Source organism: Ambystoma mexicanum, chromosome 3q, assembly GCF_040938575.1.
Source record: "Ambystoma mexicanum isolate Mex_15411 chromosome 3q, UKY_AmexF1_1, whole genome shotgun sequence".
In the NCBI taxonomy this organism is placed as follows: domain Eukaryota; kingdom Metazoa; phylum Chordata; class Amphibia; order Caudata; family Ambystomatidae; genus Ambystoma; species Ambystoma mexicanum.
This window is the reverse complement of record NC_090926.1, coordinates 755,616,002-755,641,557: the sequence shown is the minus strand read 5'-3', so window position 1 is coordinate 755,641,557 and position 25,556 is coordinate 755,616,002. Positions and strand designations below refer to the sequence as shown.

General features: G+C 44.3%; 1 protein-coding gene across 2 annotated transcripts in view; it reads right to left on the bottom strand.

The window, feature by feature from the left end:
* UNC13D (unc-13 homolog D) overlaps positions 1-25,556 on the bottom strand; it is a 2,023,528-nt gene that overhangs the window by 1,353,154 nt on the left and 644,818 nt on the right. For both annotated transcript variants that reach the window (XM_069654742.1, XM_069654741.1), the window contains exon 14: positions 9,243-9,360. In XM_069654742.1, coding sequence (XP_069510843.1) covers positions 9,243-9,360 — 118 coding nt within the window. The remainder of the gene's footprint in view (positions 1-9,242; positions 9,361-25,556) is intronic.

Here is a 25,556-nt window from a genome sequence, read left to right as displayed (position 1 = left end):
CTCCAGAGGGGAGGAGGTTACAGAGTTAGATAAGCCAATTACACATGAGGAAGTGCTAAAAGCCATAACGGGGCTAAAGTTGAGAAAGGCGCCGGGGGAAGACGGTTACACTGCAGGGTTCTATAAGGCCTTTGCGGGGCCCCTGTTGCGATTCCTGGCATCCCCATTCACCAGTATTATGGCCACCGGGAGGGCCCCCTGTCCTTTGGTAAGGCACTGATTACAGTTATCCCAAAGGCAGATAAGGAACCCAAAAACTGCAAATCATACCAACCTATCTCCCTACTCAACGTGGATGCAAAAATCTTCACCAGGATACTCGCCACAGGAATGGAGGGCCTTATGCCATAACGAATCCATTCAGACCAAGTGGGATTTATTCAAGGCCGACAAGGGGCAGATACCCTGCGCAAGACGCTCCACCTCATGGGGAAGGCCGCGAGGAAGGGAGGAACCCAGTTTTGGTGGCCATAGATGCTGAGAAGGCCTTTGACCGGGTAGATTGGGGCTTCCTCTATGGTGTACTCAATAAATTTGGATTTGGCAGGGGGATCCGACAAGGCATCCAGGTGTTATATGCAACTCTGACGGCCAGGGTTACAGTCAATGGGAGGATTTCACAGTCATTCCCATTACAAAGAGGGACTAGACAGGGATGCCCCCTGTCAGGCCTCTTGTTTCCTCTGACTATGGAACTGCTTGCTGAGCGACTGAGAAGAACCCCACTGGTCAAGGGTATCAAGGTTGGTAATAGGGAATTTAAGCTTGGGCTGTAAGCAGACGATGTCATGCTGCATCAAACGGACCGGGTCAGTCGATACCCACGGCCATGACAGTGATCAAAGAGTTCGGGAGATTCTCGGGTTTTAAGGTGAATGTAGGAAAGTCAGTGGTTTTCCTTTTTGCCAACAGGGGATTAGAATTGTAGAGGAGTCGGAACCTCTGGGCCTACAGATTCAATTGGAAGGGGTGAAGTACCTCAGGGTTAACATCGTTAGATCGGGAGAAGACCTGGGCCGCGCCAACTATCCCCCTCTGTTTGACAAGTTGTTCTCGGAAATTGACTCATGGGGCAAGGGGCAGTTGTCCTGGATGGGGAGACTCAATGCAATAAAAATGAATCTTATCCCAAGGGTGTTATATTTCTTCCAAATGCTGCAGACCCGACCGCCAGAAGCACACCTGAAAGAAGCTAAGTGACGTATCTAGAAGTTCCTCTGGCAGGGTCAGAAGCCTCGGGTGGGATACGCAACGCTCAGACTGCCAGAGGAGAGGGGAGGGGTAGGCTTACCAGACATGATGGCCTACTATAGGGCAGCACAACTCAGGGCACTGGTCCCCCACCTGAGGGAGGACCCAGATAAACAGTGGGTATTCCTGGAAAACCAACACGTACTCCCGGTAACCGAGGGAGAATGGCTCGGGGTCCCGAAGAATAGGCTCCCGAGGCGAATTCGAGATCATCCTATCTTGGGGGTTCACTGTTAAGTATTGGCCATAGGGGCAAAGGGGGAAGGGATTACCACTTGGCCGTTCCCGATGAGCCACATCTAGGCTCCACCGGTTAGAGACGCGATACCGGAAGTTAGACGTTACCAGCCTTGGTTTGAGGGGGGCTGGCCAGGGTGGGTCAGCTAATAAAAGGAGGGGAATTTGTAAGCATATAGGAGCTTGAGGAGGCACTGGCTATAGGCAAGCTCCCGGTGCTGCTATACCTTAGGCTAAAGGGGATATTCATGACCGACAAATGGAAGGAGCTTATCCAGAGGGACCTTATGCCATTCGAGAGTCCTGGACGGTCATGCAAACATGAAAGGCCTCATCTCACTCCTCTATGGGGCACTCCTGGAACCTTGAGAGGGGGCTACACAGGTGCTCAGAACATGATGTGAGAGCGTTTTGGGGGATAATCTATGGCAGCTGATGTGTAAGAGAGCATTTAGGACATCCATTTCATGCCAATACAAGCTTCATGCCATAAAGCTACATCGCTGGCAATACGATCCGTTGCGTCTTTCCAGAATGTTCCCTACGGTGAATCCCCACTGTTGGCATGGATGCGGAGCCAGAGCAGACTACTGGCACATGTGGTGGGGCTGCCCCAAGGTGCAAGTGTTCTGAACCGAGGTGCTGGGGTGGATTAAGGATGCGCGAGGGGTGCGGGCGGTACGGATTGGACCCTGTGCTGGTACTGTTTGGTCTTGAGAGGGGTGAAGATCGCTGGGGCCCACTCCCACCCTTGGTGTACTTCCTTTTACTGGCAGCACCGGCATGCCGTGCCAGATACTGAAAAAGGGGGTCCCTCCCTACGGTGAAATAGTGGTCCAACACGGCAAAGGGCATTTTCTAATGGAGAAGATCATGGCAGCGATCCATGGGGGTAGCTCCTCGGTGGAAACTGAATGGTCACAGTTTAACACTACGTTTGGGTGAAGGGAACGGGGGCCGTTGCCCCAGGGGGAGGATACCGGCCCGGGCGGACATACAGTATGGGAGGTGCACCATGCACTTGCACAAGACTCCTAGAGCCTACTTGGTCAAGGACTTGCGTAGATGGGCACATTTAGGACTTATAACTGCCAATTTAAGAGGTCATCGAAGTTAATGGGTCGGGGGGAGGGTTGGGAAATTGAGGAATAGGATGTCATGTGTTCTTAGTGGGTTCATCCCACATGTTGTTCACTATGTTTGATGCTCAACCTTGTTTAACTCAATAAAAAGTAATTTACAAACAAAACAATGTGAAGCCATCCAACTCTCAAAATCATGGAGACACTCGGTTAAATGCTGTTGGTCTTCATTTGCCGGCATGTTTTGATACAGTTGTGTATTGTCTCCATATTGATGTACTGATGTTTTAGGTTTCAAAATCAAGTCACTCACCAGCTTCATGTATAAATTAAAAAGAACACACAATAAAATATAGCGGAACCACCAAAGGCATCCAACAAGGGTCTGAATGCTCTTGTTCTAGTTCAATTATTTGTCTCCGATTTGTCAGGTAGGACTGAATCCATTTTTAAAAAGTTCTCTGGGGGCACTGTTGAGCAGCCCAAAGATGGCTGCCTAGCTTTAAAGCTCTGTGCTGTGCCGACAGAACACTGAGAATTACGGCGATTCCCCGAAGCTCCCTAATCTGAGAAACTGACCACACGCTTGTGAGGAGGTGGAACAGCAGTGGTCCAACTTTCGTGGAACTCACTTGCCCCACTGTAAGGAACGAGTGACTTGAGAGGTGCGGGGCACGCTGTGGACCTTCGCTGCCATTTTGGATCCGAGCGACACAGGGTGAACCGGCCTGCCTTGGCGCCCAGCTATCCGGACTGCAGCCGTTGCTGTGCTGGAGGCGGGGACCCCACAGAGGTTCCACAGAGCCCCGCTGGAGCGGTGGGCTGCCTTGCCGCCGTCCGGACTGTGCCGGGATGGCCGCTGTCGGGACCTTATTCGCGTGACTGCGATGGGACCTGGAGGTCGGGTCTCTCTGTGCCTGCACAGCAGTGGAGGCGCTCTCCTGGTCTCTGCCCACAGGCGGGCGGAGGCAGATTTGCTCTGCTGCCCCCCAGGCTCCTGCCTGCGCGGGGGCCAGGACGGCACACGCTCGCTGCGCATCTCCGGCTGAGGGGCCCTGAAGAGATCCTGCCTGACGTCAGACCACTCGAGGTGGGTGCTGATCTGGCCCGTGCCTGCCCCGCGGCCCTAACGTCCACGCCCGGCCCACAAGGCAGGCTCCAAGACTAAGAACTGTGCCCCTCCCACTGTGACCCAGGTGTCCACTGGCCGAGACTGACCCCCCCCCAGTCACTGCCACGGGCTGGGGATGTGGAGGGGTGCCTCTTGGGCAGCACAAGGTCCTGTCCTGCCGACCACGCAGCGCGTCCCGGCGACGCTGTGTGGAGAACGCAGAGCTTCATGACAAGTGCAAGTAAATGTGGGCTAGAGGGAGAACAGATAGCCCCCTGCTTCGTCTCCTTTTGGGCGCCAAGTCAGTTGGGGCTTGGAGGACCCTGAATCCCCCTCAGGGCTGGTGAAACTACACCCTACTCCTCTGTGGAGGTAGACTTCAAAGACTGCCGCTTAACAGCTGCCCTACATTGCAATTTAACCGGGTTCACAACTGGGCCTGGTGCCACTGCGCCCGGACGCCATGAACCTGTGACCTAGTCCCGTGCTACAGTTGCCTCCACAGCCCCATCTACACACTGGGGCTGCCTGCAGGGGGCCCTGCCACCTGGGGGCCAGACAGACATACATATTAGATCGGCGGACCCCAGGCTGGGCTGCTTCACAGTTCCTACACCAAAATTGATCACAAGAGCCTGTAAGCCCTTGCCTGGCCCGCGCAGCCTGCACTCAGCGGACTATTGAATGGCCACCAGTGCGGCTGCGCTCCCATCTGCCGGTGGCGTGGCCAAGGGGGCTGGAGCTGGCACTCGTTCACTGCCCAAGTACCCCTCCGCAGCCAGAGCCATTAACTGATTTTACAAACACTCATCCCTGGCCCAGCTTGGAGAGCGTGACGCATATGCTGATGCGCGTGTAGCCCTGTTATACCACTCCACAGGTAGACTCCGTACTGTACTAAAGTGTACACAAGGGGCATGTCCATTTCCCGGTAGGCAGGGGTGTTAAAGGCTATCAGGAGGGATCTGCACCGCTCCGAGACTAAACTTAAAATCCTGGAACGCGAGTGTGCTACTGTAGCTAGCCCCCTTACGTTAACGCAAATTAGAGAAGAATTGGATGCGTTTGAATCACACACCGTAAGGGAAATACGATACCTGACTCGCCCCTGCGCAGTGAGGAAATACAGAGAAGGGGATCGACCTGGGAGGACGCTTTCAAGGTTGGTCCAGGTGGAGTTTGGGAGGGTCCAGACTGACTGCATTAGGGATGAAAACGGCGCCCAACAATGGTCGGATCAATAGATTTTAGATAGGTTCACCGATTTCTATGCTAAACTATACACACCTTCTCACTAACATAGCGCACGAGACATTCAAGAACTCCTTGCCCAAATCCCTATGACGTACATATCCCAATCCACCAGGGAACAACTCGACATGCCGATTACACTAGATGATATAGTTAATGCTATAACTGACCTTCCGAAGGGTAAGGCCCCAGGTCCAGACGGACTCACCTACGAATTCTATAAGGAGCATGTGGCACTGCTAGCGCCAAGGCTACTGGAGGTTTGGTCCGAGTCACTTTGTGAGTCCACTCTCCCTCAATCTATACGTGAGTCGATTATAACCATCTTACTCAAGCCTGGAAAGCCCGGCAACGAGTGTAGGTCCTACAGGCCACTGTCGCTTATGAATATTGACACCAAGATATTTACCAAGACTATCACAAATAGGTTCCTTCCAATCATTCTACACCTCGTACACGAGCACCAGAGCGGTTTTGTCCCCGGGCGAACAACATCTCTTAACATTAGACCGCTCTTCAATGTCATCTCTAGGATCATCCAGGGGGCTTCTGCCGTCGCGGTCACACTCAACGCCCAAAAGACATTCGACATGGTATCATGGCAATATATGTGGCAGGTCCTGGAGACGATGGGAGTGGGCCCTTCCATGATACAATATATTAAATTGCTATATATGTGTCCTACGGCTAGAGTGCTGGTCAACTCCATGACCTCGGCACCCATCACACTACTTAGAGGCACCCGACAGGGCTGCCCATTCTCCCCCATTCTATTCGCATTGGTCATTGAACCTATGGTGGACTATGTCATGGCGATGCACTCCCGGAAAGGTATACGCTTAACAGATGCCCCCAAAATAATCTCATTGTACGCATATGATGTGCTACTAGGTATCCAGTTAAATTTTTCGAAAACACATTTTCGACATGCCAAAATTTCGGAACAAAAATGGGGGGAAAAAAAAAATTTGAATCGTTTTATTTTTATTCTATATGTTTTATGTTTGTTTCGTTAGTAGAAAAAAAGTGTCAATAAAAAAACAGGAGTTAGGGGGGGACACCCGGTTAAAAAAAAAATGTATTCAAAATGTATTTTATTGGCATTTTTGTGTCGGAAAAATGGCATTTCAAAAATGTGATGTTCGAAAATGTCACTATAAACCATGCTATTATACGTGAGGGATCCGGCCTCTCATCTGAATCCTATTCTTCGAGACATAACAAAAATTGGCACTTTTTCAGGCTTCACTATCAATTATTCTAAATCTGAGATATTCCCGCTCACCACCCCGACTCAGCAACTGCCTTGCGAATATCCCCTCCGCTGGTCCCTGGGTGGTATTAAATATTTGGGAGTTCAGGTATTGCTGTCCAGGTCGACCCTGCTTACCGATAATTACACAGCGACCGCACAACATTTTGAGTCAAGGATGCTGAGATGGCGATCTTTAACCCCTATCGCTGGCCGGGAAGCTATCCCTGATCAAGATGGTATTGGTCCCAAAACTCCTATACATCTTTGGTAATGTCCCAAAATGGCCTGGGAGAAAATACTTTGATAACCTACACAAACTAAGCACACAATTCCTATGGCACGCAGGCACGATCCGGAAAAAGTGGGAACACATGACCCTATGAGAAGGGGGGCTTCACTGCCCCAGACCTAGCCCTATATTGGTATGTGGCTCAGACCCAGTATGCTACACACTGGTACAAACACTCAATAGCCCCACCCCATGTCCAACTTGACAAGCTGGTGATGGACGGGGTGCACACAATGTCTCTAGTCCTTAATTGCAAGTATGAAACAGAGGTGGTTGTTGATCCAATTGTATCCACATTAAGGGCGTGCCACCAACTTATTGATATGTCGTCAGACCACGCCCCTACTACAGATGGCTCCCCATATGGGAGTTCCCCGGGCTTGAACCCACACATGATAAGCTTTTATCTCACCGCTGGCAGGAATTGGGATACCAGGCTTTATCTGATCTATTCCCCAATGGTACATTTATCACTCCTCAAACGTGGCATCCGGGCCACTCCAGATCGGCACTGGAGATGCTGCAGTACTACAGACTGCGCGCTGCGGTCCAGGCCATGTGGTCTTCGTACCCGGTTGAACCCCCAGAAACGCCTGAATTGTAATATATAGCCAACTCTAGTAATAGTCACGGGATAGTCTCTTCCATATACAAAATGCTACTGACAAAGTCTCCGGACCAGCCTGCTCGAGCCCACAATGAGTGGGCCTGTGAGCTTGGCCTTGAGATCACGGATGGTTTATGGAAGAGGATGTGTTCACACACAAGTAGAGTTTCCCTGAACTTCAAATTCCGATGTATGCAGTATAAATTACTGAACAGGGTATACTACACCCCTTACAAACTAAATAGGTTTGCCAATGCCCAGACACACGCCTGCCCGAGATGCCATCTTGAGGAGGCGGATCATATACACATGTTCTGGTCATGCCCTGCGCTACACACATACTGGACTGGGATCCTGAGTGCTCTCTCTGAGATTGTGGACACTGAGGTGGACCCAGACCCGCTGGGTGTGCTGTTTGGGGCAATGATGATGTCAAGAAAGCATCCAAGTTTCTAAATGGAAGCATTATGGTGGCCAGGAAATGTGTACTACAGCTTTGGAAACGTCCATCTCCATCTACTTTCATGAGGTGGTTAAATGCACTTATCTGGACGCAAACCTGTGAGGAGAAATACATTGCATCGTTACCTATGCAATCGCGCCCCAAAAATGTATGAACATCATTCGGCAGCTACTTTCACAAACGGGCCGAAGAGGCACCTGACACCCCACCCCCGGATTATGAGTAGTAGAACTGAACCATGTCACAGTCAATGCACCATGTGCCTGTTTGTAGGATATGCTTAGTACCCGGTACTGCTGTGCAACGAAATGCAAATTGTTGATTTTCTTTTTGTGAATGCTTACTGTGTGTAACTGCTACTAACTTCTGCCAGCTGAAAATAAAAGTTTTTTAAAAAAAGTTCTCTAATGCCCATACTTTTTGATGCTATCTTCAGGTGGATCTCATGGGCGATGGTGTCAAATGCTGCAGTTAAATCAAGCAGAACCAGTACACACGAGCCTCCACTCTCTAGTGACTATTGTGTCATCTAGAATCTGGAGGGTTGCTTTTTCAATACATAGCAGGCTCGGAAGCCTGACTGAAATGTTCCTAGCAATTTTTGCTTTTCATTTAATTTTAGGGCTACTATTCTCACCAAGGATTTACCAAGAAATAGTATAGACGTGACTGGTGGTAATAAAATAAAGATTTGACGTCTAGATTCACTTTTTTTTTTAGTAAAGGGCATACATAACCGGGTTTTAACGAGTCAGGAAAACAGCCTTTGAAATAAGGAAAGATGGAGCACTTGTAAAAGGTAAAGAGCGAACACTGAAAAGAGTTCCTTTACCTTTCTTGCTGAAAAAGGATCTTCATCAATGAAAGTAGGTTTAAACTGGACACAATACTAAAAACAGATTAAAAATCAATCTAGGTAAATGATTCCCATACCAATAGTGTTTTACAACCCCAGAATCTAGTTGCTAGTGGTGCTGGCACAATTTCATCTCATGTTTTTAAACTGTTATCTGACAAGAATTTGGCAAAATCGTTACATTTAAATTGTATTGGCTGAGGTGGCTTACAATTCTTTCGGTTAGATATTTCTTTTACTATACCAGATAGTGTTTTGGGTTTATTTCTGACTGCATCTATACTTGATGAATAATGCACTTGTTTTGCTCTTATTAAAACCCGCATTTATTGCCTATGTGCTGCCTTCAGCATATCTGTATTTTTAGTTTCATGGATTTGTGCGTTCATGGCCCTTACTTTTTATCTTTGAGTATTTAGCTGTATAGAAAACCATGGCACTGATGGTTTATGAATTGATTTTAATTCCCAGAGCGCACTACTATGCATTGGCAATTTTGTGACTTTGTGCAATCTGATTACAGCATCTTCAGCTGAACAAGCAGACAGATCTGACATTAGAGTAATCCATGATGGAACAAGTGGAGGGTGCTGGCTGCTTTGGCAGGATATAAAGTTCATTATGGCAGTCACACAAGGAAAAAAACCTGAATTCTTGAGGAAACACAATAAGCCAGTGACATAAAGCTGAGGATTGGATCACCAATAGCCCACACACTGATATCAACCACTGAAGAGTAGTAAATAAACATTTGACCATATACAAAGCATACATGCATAATGACGAACACAGCCATGCCCACACATTCACCTACAGCAACAGTCTGATCAATGCTCTTACCTGCTGCGGCTGTAGACGTCCTTGCACCCACTGGTACTCAATGCTGATGATTGGATGGAGAAGGCAGCTGCTGCTGAACTCCAGGCTCTGGTACAGCTTACTGTAGGCCAGCCACTGCCTGCAAGAGACAAGGGAGCAGGATGAGCTCTGTATGGGACAACACCTAACTGTGCTAGGGTTAAAACCTACAATGAGGATTCTGTAATCTGATGCAAGGATTAGAATCTTTCATTGAGACATTTCGGAGGTCCTATCTTTGGATTTGTACATTGTTTTCCTTTCTGTCAAATGTGCGCACTTTGCCACTTATTATTATTATTTATTTATTTGTGTTGGTTTTTTTAAACCTTTACAAAGTCATTTCATCAGAAGTATCTTAAAACATGTCATTAGTTCATTAAAATCTTAGTCATAAAAACAGTCAAATTAGAATATAATCAGATTAAAATCAACATTTTCTTACATCTATTGTACAATGACGACTTCTCATAGTCAGTTCAATTTATTCCTCATGATAGATTGCAAACATTTTTCAAAAAGGTAGTGACCCTTATCTGTAAAATAGTTGAGTGACTATGTCTCATTTGATGCCATAACAGATCCCTATTTACCCAATGCAGATGTTGGATGAATTGATCAAAATAACATATCCGTTGCTTAAGTAGGGCTGGGCATATTAATAAAATATGATAAAGCGTTTCCGCAGATCCCTCTATTTTACAGTGCCTACATCAGCCCCATGTCTCTTTGAGGAGCTTCCACTTCTTCAGAATGAAATTTGTTTTTAATATGTTCAATCTGAAGCGCATAAATGCATTTCTTAGACTATGCGAGGGGTATTTGACAAGATAACCTTCAATAGCAGGATTACATTTACAAAAATAGTATATCTGATTGACTACTTTTGATTGTAGGATAATTCCTATAGTTTGTTGCCAATCATTACATCTTAGGATAAGTTTCACCTTAGATGGATTCCGTAAGAACATCTCTAAGGATATACCTAGATTACTGAGAGTTGTTTCGGTAATGGATTTCAGTTGCATGCAATAAGTGTTGGTACAGTCACTTGCTACAATTGAATACGGTGTCTCATATATGTCTAGTAAACATTTTCTCCATAACAACATTTTTTTCCATGTAATGATCGATTTCAATCATTGGAGACCTAGGTCATATCTGATGGCCTCCATCGGTATACATTTAGGTATAAAATATAAAATACCTTTCCAATTGATACTTTCTAAACTTTTTATAAAATCAGTATTTTCTAAATCATAAAACTCTAGGCCATAGGTAAGTGTAGGGATTCCAATCATGATGTAAAAATTTCTTATTGGTACCATAGAAAATCGACAGAATTTTGTCTCAATTTTGCGCATTTGTCTCAAAATCATACCAGCTTTTCTTTTTAACTGTCTTTTAAAACGAGCTGCCGAGCCATTAGCATTAATGTAATAGCCCAAGTATTTGAATGCTTCCTGCAATTTGATATGTTTCCCTTCACAGATCCATGTGAGATTAGAACGCTTGCCGCATTAATTTTCAGATGAATCTTGGCAATCGAGATCACAAATGTATTTATCAGTCTCTGTAATCCAATTTTCGTGCAATCCAACAACAAAAAGTCGTCAGCATATGCCAACCATTCAAAGGATGTGGTTCCCAATTTTGGCGATACAAGACCTTTATGCATCAGTTCTTTCCCTGTACTGGCAACATAAATGTTAAACAGAGTGGCTGCTAATTTGCAACCTTGGCGCAAACCATTATCTATCGCGATCTCTGATGAAAGACGACCCTCTGAGTTTAGCCTAACCTTTATCTTTGTGTCAGAGTAAAAGTCAATAATTATTTCCAATAAATAATTAGGCATTTGTAACGCACTCAATATGGCCCATAATGTGGGACGATCGACGAGGTCAAAAGCTTTGCTAAGATCCATTGAAGCTATATAGATCTCAGACCGTTGTTTTGATAATGCTTTTGCCTGTAGGCTTTTCATAATCAGTCCGCCGCAATCGGTACCAATATTTTTTTTAAAACCAATTTGTCTCAAATCTAAAATCCGGTAATGGGTAAGCCAATTTTCTATCTCCCCGAGAACTATGGAAGCAAATATCTTAGATTCTGGGTCGGAGATAGCAATTGATCTATAACTCTCAGGCGAGGTTCTCAAACCTTTCTTGTATATCGGAATTACCAATGCTAATCTCCAGGATGCAGGTATGGATCTTGCTAATAATATGTCATTAAATAGAATATTTAAGATCACTGCCCATAATCGCGTGCCAGTTTTTAGAGTTTGATTGGACAGATGGTTAGGTCCAGGGGCAGCAGATTTTTTTGCTTTCACTATCAAGTTTTCAATTTTGTGAATAGAAATATCTAAATCCCATACATGTCCTTTAGAATATTGTACTATATCATTGGTAAACCTTTTAATATACAGCTCAGTGAAATGCTTTTCCCAAGCTCCTTCATTAATTTGTGTAAACATAATTTCTTTTTGTGATATTTCCACATCATTAATCATCTGCCAGAATTTGGAGTTGTCTTTCCCTATTATAGTAGTAAGAATTTTCTGGCCATCAATTTGGTCTCTTATGGATTTTCGATTTATTTGCCAATTTTTATATTGTTGTTTAATCCATTTAATCCTCTTTGGACCCTCATTATTAGTATATGTTGGGGATAAAATAGCGCAAATTTGTCTTCTCATTTGTTTTTTGCGTTCTAAAGTCTCTATATCAAAGGCCTGAATATGCTTACTACTGCGTTTCATGGTATCATTTGTGTTTGTCCAGATCTTGAGTCTGATATTGTCAATATATTTAGTAAACGAATTCACAGATAGATTATCAAAGCAATCCGTCTTAGACATATTTTCATAGTCCTGCACTAAAACAGAGGTACATTTTTTCGTTTTAGTAAACGACCAACGAATCCGGTTACCTTGAGGATTCACAATAATACCTTAGTCGTAACAAGAGAAGTTTGTTTGGGTATTCCTATGTATTACTTCAATATGCAGAAGGTTATGATCACTCGTTGACATTTCTTTCACTATTAAGTTGGAGATACATTTATCTAGGCCATTAGTCACAAATATGTAGTCTAAGATCGAGCTGCTGCCTCTAGCATTCCAAGTATGACACATGTTTGGTAACATAGTTAGACCCATAGTTTCAAGGAAGTTCAACCATAAGGCACCTCTTAACTTTGCACAGCGCACAGTAGATCTCGATTCATTGATGGCGGATTCAAAATTGCATATTAGTGTGTCTATCTCATCAATGTCAATGTTACAGTCCGCATTTAAATCACCAGCCATTATAATAAGGCCATTTGGCGATATTCTGCGCCATATATCAATTTTTTCAGTTGTATCATTGAGTGCATTTAGCAGCTGAACTTCAGTATATTTCAGTGGATTCCAGTAAATATTCACAATGCAAATGTCTACGAAGATCTCGCCAATCTTTAGATTATATGTTGCAGAAAGAAAGGAGTTCATACTTGACCATTCGTTATGTTTGGTTGCTTCAACACACTGTTTACATGCAATAAGTAGACCACCCACCGGTCTGCCTTTCCCACCTTTCAGCGCAGGCAATTGTACAATATCAAAACCTTCCCAAAGCAAATTTCTGGTTAGCCAAGTCTCCTGCAGCAGTACCAGATCGTAGAGCTGCAGGATATCGGTGACCACATGATTTTTAATTAAATGTACATAACCTTGTGAATTCCCTGTTGCTAAAGTAAGGTTTCCATTCGCTAGAGGGGTTTCCCAAATTCCTTTAGAGAGGTAATAATTTCCCCAAGAGATAGTCTATCATTGCTATCATCTAGGGTAGGATTAGTAACATTCCTTTGAGTGTCGATTAGCTTCTTATCAACCGATTTCTGGGAAGCGTATTTGTACTGAGCATTCAGTCTGTATTGGTAAATATCGAAGCCTTTGCATTTCAAAGATTCGGCTTCTTTGAGTAATAAATTCCTGACTAGAGGTGATGGAATTATCAACCGTACATAATCAAATCTCTGTCTATATATGAAGTCAACAAGAATGATGTCAGCAGATGTTATCAGTGAGAGGGCTGGGATCGTTTCAAATAAAGAGAGGATATAAGGGCGGTTCAGAGATATTTGATTCGGTTCCCCAAACAGCGTTGTCATAATCAGACTAGGCATTTCCTTAAGTGCTGGTTTCCTCAGATCCAGCCTACCATCTGCCTGTTCTAGTAGCTCGTACCCATTCTTGTCAGTGTGTTCGGAACCCTGAACTGTAGATTGATTGTTTTCAGGTGTGTTCCAGCTGTTTCTATTAAGCAGACAGTTTTCTTCCATAATTCTTTTTACAATGCTAGCTATTTCATCTTTATTTGTGATGTCATTGCTATCATTGATCATCTTTATAGAGGAGCTACAGGGTTCTGCTGTAGCCTGCTGGCCTTGCTCAGGGGCTTCCCTATCAACAGTCACGTCTGTCTCATCTAAGTCTTCCAGGTCAGATTTGCGAGGGTCATTTCTTTCACTAGCTATGTCATTACTTATTGGTTGTGCTGTTGTGAAACAACTAGAGTAAGATTTGTGAGTCACACCGGCAGTGGGATGCACCTTGCTGCGTAGCCCCATTTTGGCTGTGGTAGATATGGAGCTTGACTCTTGCACTACAGCACATGTTTTGGCCTTTAAGCTTTTATCTGATGGGCATACAACATCTTTGGTTACCACTTTTTTAACAATAGGAGTTCCATTTAGCGGTATGTCAGTCATTGGTTTCTGAACAGGTGCATTCAAAGTTAGTAATGAGTTAGCTTTAAAAATCTCAAAAATATCTACTAAACCGGATTTCAAGGATGTTAACTGTGATGCGATATCCACTGAATCATTTTTATTTTTCATTACATCAGAAATGGAGTTTACCGCGTCACAGTAACCATCTGGAGGCAAGTCAGCAGACAATATTGCATTATTCTTATTACCATTCATTGTGTCACAACATGCGATGGTCGGTGGATTAGCTGTCTCAGGCTTTTCATTCATCTCGTCTCTACCTTCTAAGATGGTATTCCTATATGTAACATCCCTTAGGTATTTTCTAGATGATTTATTTAAGTTATTCCCTTTATTCGTATTAGTCTGTTGCATTTTTTTCTTTCTATCTTTTTTGTTTTTTGCTTTGGAAGTATTTTTTTGTGGGTTATCAGAAGCTCCTTCGGTGGGTTGCACTACACATTGATTTGTAGTTTCTACACCGTTCTGAATGTCATTTGGGCGTGACTTACCTAAAGTTAAATTTCTCTGGGAGTCATCGATCACAATTACTTCCTTTGCATTAAGGGGTTCTTTCATAGGTGGAACATTGTTTTATACCACTTCTATCACATGTGAGTGTGTTCTAGTTGTAGATATCAAAGTATTCAGAGGAATTAGAAGCTGCTCATTAACTTTGTCAGGGATCTGTTGAACAGAGATGTTAATTTGTGACAGAATCTCGGTTTGGTGTCTCAATTCGCTGAGGATCAATCTGTTAAAGATCCCCTTTAGGGTGCATATATCTGTATTGTTTGAATTGTCAGCGGTTTTTGACATTTCCGCCTCAACATCATCGGGGGGTACAATATTACTTAAATTGTGCATAATTTCCATATCGGCTGTGAGAAAAACACTCGGGGTATCTACCACAGACTGGATACCAGTCATCTCTGACCATTGTTGTTTCAACATCTCTTTTCCTGGTTGAAGTATCAAATATTCAGCATAGAGTGATTGGGAGCATTCATTAAATTCAGTAGGTTGACTTAAACTAACCGACTTCATTCTAATTTGGTTGGAACAGAGCTGTGCACATTGCAGAAGTTCCTCCTCCTCTGTGCATTGAGGTGGGAGGGGCTGAGCTGCCGAGCGTGCAAGGCTTGCCCTACGTGTTGTCACTGCAGAAAAAAAGTCTGCATGTGGATCTTTCATTACAATGGGCATTTTGGAATGTTTGCCCATTATAGAATATCATGCAGCTCAAAGTAGTTAATTGGAACGGTTTTTAGTGAGTAGACACAGGTCAAGAGGTAAACCTAAGCTGACTCACACATTTACAGACTTACCTACACTTATTTACCTCTATTGTTTATACAGCACACATTGCACACCTTCAAGAATCAGTAAATACGTCACCACTTGAAAACACACTGAAGCATAGCTTTCTAAAAACAAATCTCAAAAGCAGATCCTTGTGTAAACATTAGGGTAACATAAAAAAAAAACTTTCAAAGTGAGATGCCATAATGTTGCATGAGTTACAAAGCAAGCAGATGTCTGATCTGACATTGACACAACTTCATACTAAAAGCATCACATCTCCCTAATACAGCATGCAACAGAAGTATCTACCTCAATAGCCAGAGAACAAGATTATTTAAATAACAAAAAACCATAATGGATAGCAACACCACCTGACATTTAGAAATAGTACATGCGCTTGGATCGATTTATGAATTTACTTATAACCAAGTCACCCTCTGCTTAAAAAGCATAGTTCCCTAGTTCATAGCCTCTTCCCTGGACTACCACTTTTTTTTTATAAATTTGTTTTTGTTATTTTGTGGGAAAGTGCTATGATCCAAAGCAGCTTCAAAGACATAACTAATTATATAGCTAGGCGTTGGTGAGCATTTGGTTTAATTTTGCTATCTATACATACTCACCACTTTTCCCCCTCCCCGCTTCGGGTTGCCGGAACGGATGATAATGGGTCTGGTGCTCAGCCAATGATACGAGTAGAAAGATGTGGTAGCCGACACTACATATGCCATATGATACACAGCTCTTTTGTACCTGACAAACATAGTGGTGGAATGTGCCTCCACCTAAGCCATTCAGCTGTACCCAACCAAAACCTTTATCCAAGCTGTATGCAACTCTCATCCTCCTTTTCTCCCCATAACATACTGGTCGCTAAATGCAGGGTAAAATGCAGTCCGAATCAACAAATCGAAGTGAATGATGTCCTAAAAATAGCAAATCACAACCGAAACTGTCAGAGCTGCAGTGCGCAATACACCAATAAATGAATGATTCAGGACATAATAAAATGGCAATGAGGGGGGAGTGTGTTAAGTGGTAAAAATTCTCTAGTCCCTTTGGATTGATCGCAAAAACACCAGTCAAACAACTTGGTACAGCCTTACTTGTAAAACATTCTATGTTGCTTTCTCTTAGAGACAGCAATAAGTGACAACCAGCGAAGTCCAGTCTGTTCTCTGTTTCCAATTCTTCCTTTTCCAGCTCACTGTTCTCTCAGTCCCTCGCAATCTGATTCGTATATCTATGCATTAATCTTGCTGGTTCTACTGTCCCTGCTCAGTCAAAATAACTTTGAATTCTTGTCACTTTAACTGTTGCTTTGCAGTTGATAGGAACTCAGGTTCTCTCTACTGCACTCTGAGCTCTTGGCACTTTTGGACTTCCTTTCTAGAACTAAAGCCATCTTTTTAGTCAGGTTTGATGAGGTTTGGAATCAGGCAATTGTCTACCATGGGACAGCTTTCGGCAGTGTCTCTTTAGGCGTTCAGATACAAGTGTCAAGATGCTGTCTGTCTCATGAACCGAGAACTTTTGAAAAGGATACTGAGACCCGGCCTGGTGGTATCTGGATCTGGCAATTATATTTTCTGGGTGAGAGCAACACCATATTCAATGTGAGAAGCCTGGTGAACGCGTAGTGCAAAGGCTCCAAGGGAGCCGCCATCAAGAAAGAGAGAACAAAATTAAGATCCCATGTCACATTGAACTGGGAGAAACACATTTACAAACCCTTTGAGGAATAAGGCAACCACAGGGACTGAAAAGAAAGAACTGGCATGGGATGTTACCACACTGGGGTGAGAGGAGTAGGAAAGCCACATATGTATTCATCCTGTTAGTTCATATTTAGTTTCGCCTCTAGAGGCCTAGGTAGAGTTCTGCGACCTGAAATGGGGTATGCAAACCATTGCTTGTATTGCAGTGGATATCTTGTGAAGATATATCCGATCATGTGTGTAGGGTAAGTAGCAGAAGTATCATTATAATATAAGCCTGACATACATTTAGACTTTAGTGCTTAGAAGTGCATTAAAGTGCTTAATGAACAAGAGAGGCTCCTATAGGATTATTAGAGGTGTAGTGAGAAGTATCTAAACCGATTAATGATGTTTTCTAATATTATATTTCAAACTCCAAGGGATGTGTTTCTAAGTTAGCATTTATCTGACCATTCACACCATTGAAGGTAGTGTGGCGCTAAGCAGTCCAGCATGCAACATAGCTATGTATTGTAGTTGTGATAAGGGTGTGTATTTCAGACATCGCCATGTAGGTATAGAAAATGTCTTATTATTCAGTGTGCCAGTTTAGCAGGCCTCATTTTTATGTTAGCAGCAAGAGTTATTGTGTTCAATGCAGATTACATGGCTTGTTGAGGAATCTGGATTGTTGTCCATGCACTCTTGGAACATACCGTCTCAACAAGTTCTTTGTTATTGTTATTGATCTTCGTGGCATATACAGAAGTAGTCAAGAAATTACTCATGGGTGCCCCTATACGAGAACGACCAACGGAAAAATGGCCTATTCTATGGGATGGTACCCACTCTAGAGTCCGCAGCCACATTTTAGCTCACTGTACCTTTCACAGATGGGAAATATCCATTTGCATATCAGTCTTTGTCCCGCCCACATGGGCAGTCCAGCACCGAAATGCTAGGGCAATTCCCCTCTGAACAAAAGTACCAACAGCAACCCCATACACGTGTTTCAGCCTTGTTGGGCATCATCAGTGAGGTGGGGCTGTGCCTCTCTGAGCACAGTGAGCAAGGGGTCCACGTCTGGATGACCCTACAGAAGTAGGGCTGGGGAAATCTGGAATCATAGCCTTGAAATGTGAGGTGTGAAGTGTCTGGTCAAATGGATAACCTAATGTGATGTTTGGTAAGAAGGTAATTTCCCAGGTTACGGACTTATAAAAACCCTTTAGTCTCTAGACCTGGTGTGGTTGCTGGATGCAGAGAGATAGAGAGGGGTTGCATGATTTTATTTTGAATGTCATGTTTCTGACTTTATACTATATTATATTCTGATGTTGATTTTCTTATATGTGTTCTAGTATGCCTTGTTTTCTTAAATCAATGACCGTTCTGGTGCCTTGAATTGCTACAGTAGATTGGCTGGAGCTAAATCAGGCCCTTACCGGCAAATGCCGGTAATTCTGGAAATCCCCTCCATGCAGACCTATCGGTCTCTCTGGAATGGGGATTTACTGCAATTGACGGCACCTAGAATATCCCAGTAGTACCGGGATATCAGGCGGTGGTAACGGTATGGGCAGTTTGCCGTTATCCTACCGGAATTACCATGAATTACCAAACATGTAATAAGCCCACTGTTATTGAACACAGGTGAAGTTTCTAAGTATCTTGTGATTCATTTCATGATGTGATGAATTGTGTTAAATCCATTCAGTGGATTCCGTTTTAGTGGGAATTCTTGAAAGCAAGTGAGTTTCTGGTTTGTGAAGCTTGTAAATAAAGCTGTTCTGTATTTGTACAAACCAAGTGTGTCTTTCTTCCCCTCCAGCAAATGCAGTAGTGGTGCACGACAATGTTGTGTTGAAACTTGCTTATCCAAGGCATAGTATTGTTTTCTCTCTGTGGTTTTTGTCTCTTCTGTGCATTAGATCACGTCAAACTGTTGACTGGAAAATATCTTCATCGGTGAGTATATTGCAGGTTTCTTGATTTTCCATAATATCATGTTAGAAGGGAAGCCTGTTGGCCACAAATTTAACTTTGTTGCGACTCTTTTCACAGGTAAAGATGTAGGGACTCTCATCTCCCCTGGTTTAGGGACAATATGTGCTCCTCCCAATTGTGACATGGGGGATCCTACTCACCACTGGGGCAGCAGGTGATGTCTCTAGATATTGAGTACTGCTCCTGGAAGGCAGAGTGCTTCAGTCTTGCTTGGGAAGCCAGGAGCAGGCCTGGTATCTCTTAAACAGAGAAAGGGGCGCAAGGTACCCTTTAATCGTGCCCACCTGTAAATCCTGCTAGCCAGAGACAATAAATTCCAAGACCACTGAGGTGGGGCACAACATTGGGTGTGTGTCTCACTCCTTACACCATGCTATGAACCTTCTCCATCTGCATGGATAAGTGGACCTCCAATACTTTATGTGTCAGGTCCCAGCCATCATACCACAAACTTACAAGAGCCATGAATGGAGACTTAGAGTCTCCGGGTTCGGATGAGACTCCGTGTTCGGATGATGCATCCAACCTTCTGACTGGGACTGGGACAAGAGATCAGCCATCTGAGCAAGGCTGTGAGGTGGGCAAATGGCCAGCTCCAGAAAGTACATGTCCTTGCACAATCCGGGGCGATTAAGATCAGGCGAGCCCGTAACTTCCGGAAGGAGGTGGAACCAACAAGTTGTGATAGAAGAGCAGGGTTGAAAGTAACAGACTGGTTGTCGGAAATTAACAAATGCATATTTAAAGAGATCTTCAGACCTTACCTCCTCCTCTAATTTTATTGAGATCGATAAGTTCTGGAGCTGTATACATGGTGCAAAGTCCATTGTAATCACCACAGCAGCTTTTTATGTCTGGAAGGAGGCTCAAAACCTCTTCAACCATATATAATTAGCTGTATCATAGTTAATTCTCACCAGATTGTGATTTGATTTTAACATATTGCCATTTTTGTTCTCCTGTGATTTGAACATTGTTGCTCTTTATTAATATGAAATCTTAATGTGTTTTTGTTATTATGAACTTACTGGCAGTTTTTATTGTGATTTGAATTATATTGCATTTTTTAATATTAAATTATGATATGTAACTTAAACGAGAAATAACGTAGATTGTATTAACACATGCATATTTCTTTAATTTGTATATGTAATACATTTAGTGCTAAAATATTTTTCTTTAACCGCATGCACCATAAAATAAATAAAATATAATGACATCACCAACTGAAGGTCTTGGATAATTTCTGTGGTGGAGCAGACTAGATCTGCCAGAGTATTAGTTGTACCAAGAGGCCCAAGAGGGCTTGTAAGCATTGGTACAGCTTCCCACAAGCTTGGGGCTTTTACCAACAAATAGTCCGATTAGGGGTAAATGGGAATGCCTATGAGGAATGTAAAGGCCCTTCTGAGCTTATCAGCTTGGCGGAAAAGACCCATGGGGGCTGAAATTAGGTGAAAGGAAAAATCCCTGTTCTCGCTGCCTGCCTGGTCTCTAAAGAGAACCTAAGAAGCACTGGCAAAGAGGTCGTTAAGGGGCATGGAGGTACGGTAGCTTCAGATCACCTGCACAAATCCATTTCCTGTGACAGAGTGCTGAACAGATATGCGCCGGATATTTTCAGAGGAAATATGGCCAGACAGGTAATGAGGGCCACATTATTGAAAGAAAAAGCTGCTTTTAAATGGATATAAGAAAGGGTAGGTAAATATAGATAGCTATGCATGCTTCTTTGGTTATAGAGAGGGAGATAAGAGAATGGGTAAAAGTGAGCTATGCCATTTTATCTGAGGTTAGGTTCAGGTTAGGTTTTGAGTCTGCGTATTCAGAGCCCAGTAAAATAGCTTATGGGGTAATATGCCTAATGCAGAGATTTGTTCACAATCAAAAGTCCTAAACTAAGTACTCATTAGAATAGTGTGCCAGATTCAGAGATGTGCATGTAACGATAGCATACTAGTTTTATACAGTTGCTCGCTTTGAGATCCTGCCTTTCCAAGTGGGTTTAGCCAGAGCAGTCAAGGCAACTATCCAGAAGATGTGAGCTGGCATAAAGCCATGAAAACTGCCAAGGGATCGGGATATAGACTGGCAGGGCTGAGACAATGAGAAAAACTCCCTTGGCAGGCTGCTTTGTTGAAAGCACTAGAGACTTGGAAATCTGAGCACAACATTTTCTTTTTTTGGTGAGGTATTCATGTGCTATTGGACATTACAGGTCAACACCATCAAACAGGGGGTCAGAACTTCTCCTGTATATCATCCTTACATTTCGCTGTCCACATTCCAGTCTGTCTACGGAAATCAGCACTGATGTACACACCATAAGCTACTATGTCGACTTAAGAGAGAGGAAGCCATGATATCTCATAATACTAAGCACATCTTATACCAATTGCATTGATGTGGTCAGACATACCCGAAATGCTGTTCGTTTGAAGGTACTGCTTAAAATCTAATAGTGCTGCTAGAGGTTCTGAATAACTGCAATGCGAATAGTGTCTGCATTTGACTATGCAAGGTGCATAGCTGAATTTTGCTAGACTCATCTGCAGCTTGGTTGTGGTTCCCTTCTCTTCCTTTAGGAAGGGGGGGAGGGCATGGATGAAGTGGAATAAATTGCAGAGTCCTTTCCACATAGCATGCCTGCTGTGTAATGAGCTTCCACTTCAGATATCAACAGCTAGTGTGTTTTCTAACCCTACTTGGGCACCGTCTTTAGGTGGCCGAGAGAACCAGATATAAACACACCTCCTCACTGCCGAGCAGATGGAAATTCCATCCGCAAGCGCAGAGTCGAAGAAAGAGCCCTGTTGAGTCACAAGAGAGAGGACGCCTCCTAGAGGAGTGGCCTGCTGAGACAAACACACACCCAACGTGGTGTCTTGACTCGCGGAGAATACCGTGGGACAAGCAGTGAAGCCAGCTGGAGGAGCTGTACAAGCCGAACAGCAGCGAGACGCAGAGCCACCATGAAGGCCCTGTTAGGAGCTAGAGGGAAGTGAGCATTGCACCGACGGAAACCACAGGGCCAAGACCGCAACACTGTCCCAAAATGCACGATGAGAGGATCGCCGCAAAGGAGGAAGAGGTACCCAGACACTCAGGCAAACCGGGAAGTGGGCGGCGAGGTCGAAGATAATATCAGAGTGGAGTGAAAAGCAGGCGTCCCCAGGGTAGGGTTGAGACTCAGATCACCCCAGAGTGGGGGAGAAAATCAAATGACTCAAGGCAGGTTGAGAAACAGGTAAACCCAAGGCAGGGTGAAAACCAACCATCACCAGCGCTGGGTGAAACCACACAGTTAAAGAACAATCCCAGACCTTAGTGAGGGGATATCGACATAAATTTCAAGTACAGAAATCTCACAGGTAGCAGACACCTAGAACCGAAAGGGAAAAAAGTACATTAACTTGTAGCAAGCTCACCAACTAAGCAAGAAGAAGCTAAAGAGACTTTCTGGTGCCTGGTTGTTTGAATGGAACACTGGGGTAAGGGAATCACTCTTGAGTAATAGAGACATTGGGTCTGAAACCCTCTAGTATTTCCACGGGGCAAGATAGCCCAAGCTTTATTTATATTGGCTTCTGTTTAGTTATAGTGGTAGGGACAGAGATCAGGACAGAGCACGTCTCAATGACGGACAGAGGTTATGTTGTAAGCCATCATTAGAAGCACCGTTTTGACTTCTTTACTTTCTTTGAGATAGGGCAAAAAAGCAGTTAGGGAAAGATAGGTTTATTTTTTAATAAAGACACCAGTTCACTAGCATGACACCTGGTCTGACTCATGATTCTGGCCTACCAAAGCTTCCACACCTGCAATAGGGGGCTCTTCATAATGCATGGGAGCCAGAAGCTTTCATGGAACACCTTCTTTTTTTTTAAAAAACATTGTATTAAGTGTTTTGGTTCAGACAAAAAAGTATAAACCTTTCACTTTATACAAAAATCAGTCAACAGTAAAAGAATTTAAGAAAAGAAAAATTAAAATCAACATTTCTCATTCAAAGAATAAAATTAATCTTTTTTAAAAACAAGTTTCATGAAGTCCTTTCAAGAGTCAGAAATTGGATAAGCCTAAATCGCAGGTAAGTTAACCTACGTATAGGACAAGGGAATATATGGACATACTTAGGTTGCTCCTCTCTTTTTGTCAGAAATTTGCTGTATTCAGCATGCGTACTATAAATCCCCACCTGTTCCGAGGAGATCACCCAGTCGTATTTATGTAGCTTGTTCTTAACAGTGGCCGCGTTGTAGGAGAGCTCTTTTCTAGATGACCCTATCAAGGTAAGTATTCCACTAATCTGTTCCTTAAATTCCATGATAGAGGCCCCCACAGATGCTCTGATTTGCTCCACCCCCCAGCTCTGATAGAGAGACATAGCTGGTGGATTTAAAAGCTTTGCATATTCTGCCTATTTCCTCTATTTAGCTCTAGTCCTCAATGAGATCAGCACAAACTCTTGTCTTATATCTGCATTTGGGACGGCGTTGGACAGCCCCAATGTTTTCTTAAATAACATTCCTTGAATGGTGGTAAGGAAGTCCCCCAGCTCAAAAAGAAAGATTCAGGCCATAGCGCAAAGTAGGTTCCATGGTGGAAAGATAGTATTGGAGGAGAGGGTTAAGGGAGAAATGACACAGTTGCGTATATACCTTCTTCGGGCTTCTCTAATTCGTAAAGAGAATGACCTTCGACTTCTGGCCGTTAACTCAAGGTTATTCTCAACTGCGTATTAAAAAAACAAGTGTCAATTCCCTCTGGAGACCTATCGGTTTTCACAGCTGAAGGCAATCGTTCTCTTGCAAAACAAAAGAGGTGATGGCTAGAAGGTTTGGAATGAATCCTAACCTCTGGCATTGCTCTGGCAAATCCTCCAGACCATCGGTCTTCAGCCTGTCAAACCATTCTCATCGGAACGCCTGCTCCCTCCTTTCCTGTCACTCTCCGGCCAGCCTCCCTTGGCCCTCTTCCTGCTCCCACCTGTGAGGCTAAAAACCTCGGTGTCATCTTCGACTCAACACTCTCCTTCTCTTCTCACATCTCCGACGTCTCTAATAAGTCACACTACCAGCGGCACCTCCTCAGAGGTATTCTTCCTTTCTTCTCCTTCCCCCAGAAGCTCACTGTCTCCTGAGCTCTGGTTCTCTCTAGGCTGGACTACTGCAACAGCCTCTTTCTAAATCTGCCTGCTTCTACTCTCCGCCCTCTGCAACTCATCCAGAACAGGTATCTCTCCAGGACTGAAATCTCTGCACTGGCTCCCAGTGGCTGCGAAGAAGGATTAAGTGCAAAACCCTCTGCATTGTCCACAAGGCCTTCTGAGGCCTGGGGCCTCAATACCTTCAGCTCTCCCTTCCTAAATATCTTCCTTCTAGAGCTGTTCGCTCATCCGCCTCCAGCTCCCTCTGGGTCAGTCGCTTCTCCAAGCAACGAGTTGGTGGTAGATCTCTCTCCTCGGCTGAGGCCTCCCTCTGGAACAGCCTCCCTGCCTCCCTGAAACTTGAGGAGAACCATCTCTGGTTCCAGAAGCACCTCAAAACCTCTTTGCTTCTGCTTTATCTCCTCCTCTCCCCTGCTGAAACTGAAACTGCACTGGTTACCTGGCCACCCTCTGATCTCGGGCCCAGGCCCCTTACCCCGCCAGTCGCACACCTGCACTGCCTTCCTGGCAACCCCCGCACTTAGGGACTGTTTACTGTATCCCTACAGTTCCACTATCAGCACTTCACACCTGATGTCTGCACTTACCCTTGCACTTGCCACCAGCGGCCGTACCTCACTTATTGTTTTATCCTTATTTCATGTACTGCACTTTTCCCCCTCCTCATGCACTTGCGCAATCTGAATGACACCTGGCCTAGTAGGATCGTTGTCCGTCTTCCCTCTGTTCTCAGTCTGTTCTCCCTCCCTTGCCACGTCGCGCCTTGAAACAGGCATGTTATAAATACCATATCATATCATATCATAACAGAAAGGGAAAGAACACATGCAAATCAGGCTTGGTCCCACCCCAAAAGGGGCAGTCCAGCGCGAACTTTTAGGCCACATCTCTTCTGCACGAGACCACAAGCATCCCCAGACATGTTTCAGCTTCCTTGGGCGTCATCATTGAGGAGTAGCTTGGGTCTCTGGGCCCAGCAGGCTCCAGCCTCACGTCTAGGCATACCAGTCCCAACCCCAGACACGTTTTGGCCCTAGTTGGGCCTCATCAGTGAGGTGGAGCTGTGCCTCTCTAAGCACAGTGAGCAAGGGGTCCATGTCTGGATTACCCTGGTAACTTTGGGTGAGAAACAGCTCCACCTCACTGATGAGGCCTGTCTCGGCCGAAACATATGTCTGGGTTTGCTGTTTGTACTCTTTTACAGAGGAGATTTGCCAAGCATTTCGGTGCTGAACTACCTTCGGGTGGGACAAAAACTGATATGTCTCTGGAAATTTCTCCTCTGTGAAAAGTACAGTGAGCTAAAGCGTGGTTGAGACTCTCCCGGGGGCCGTCCACCCAAGAACGGGTCAA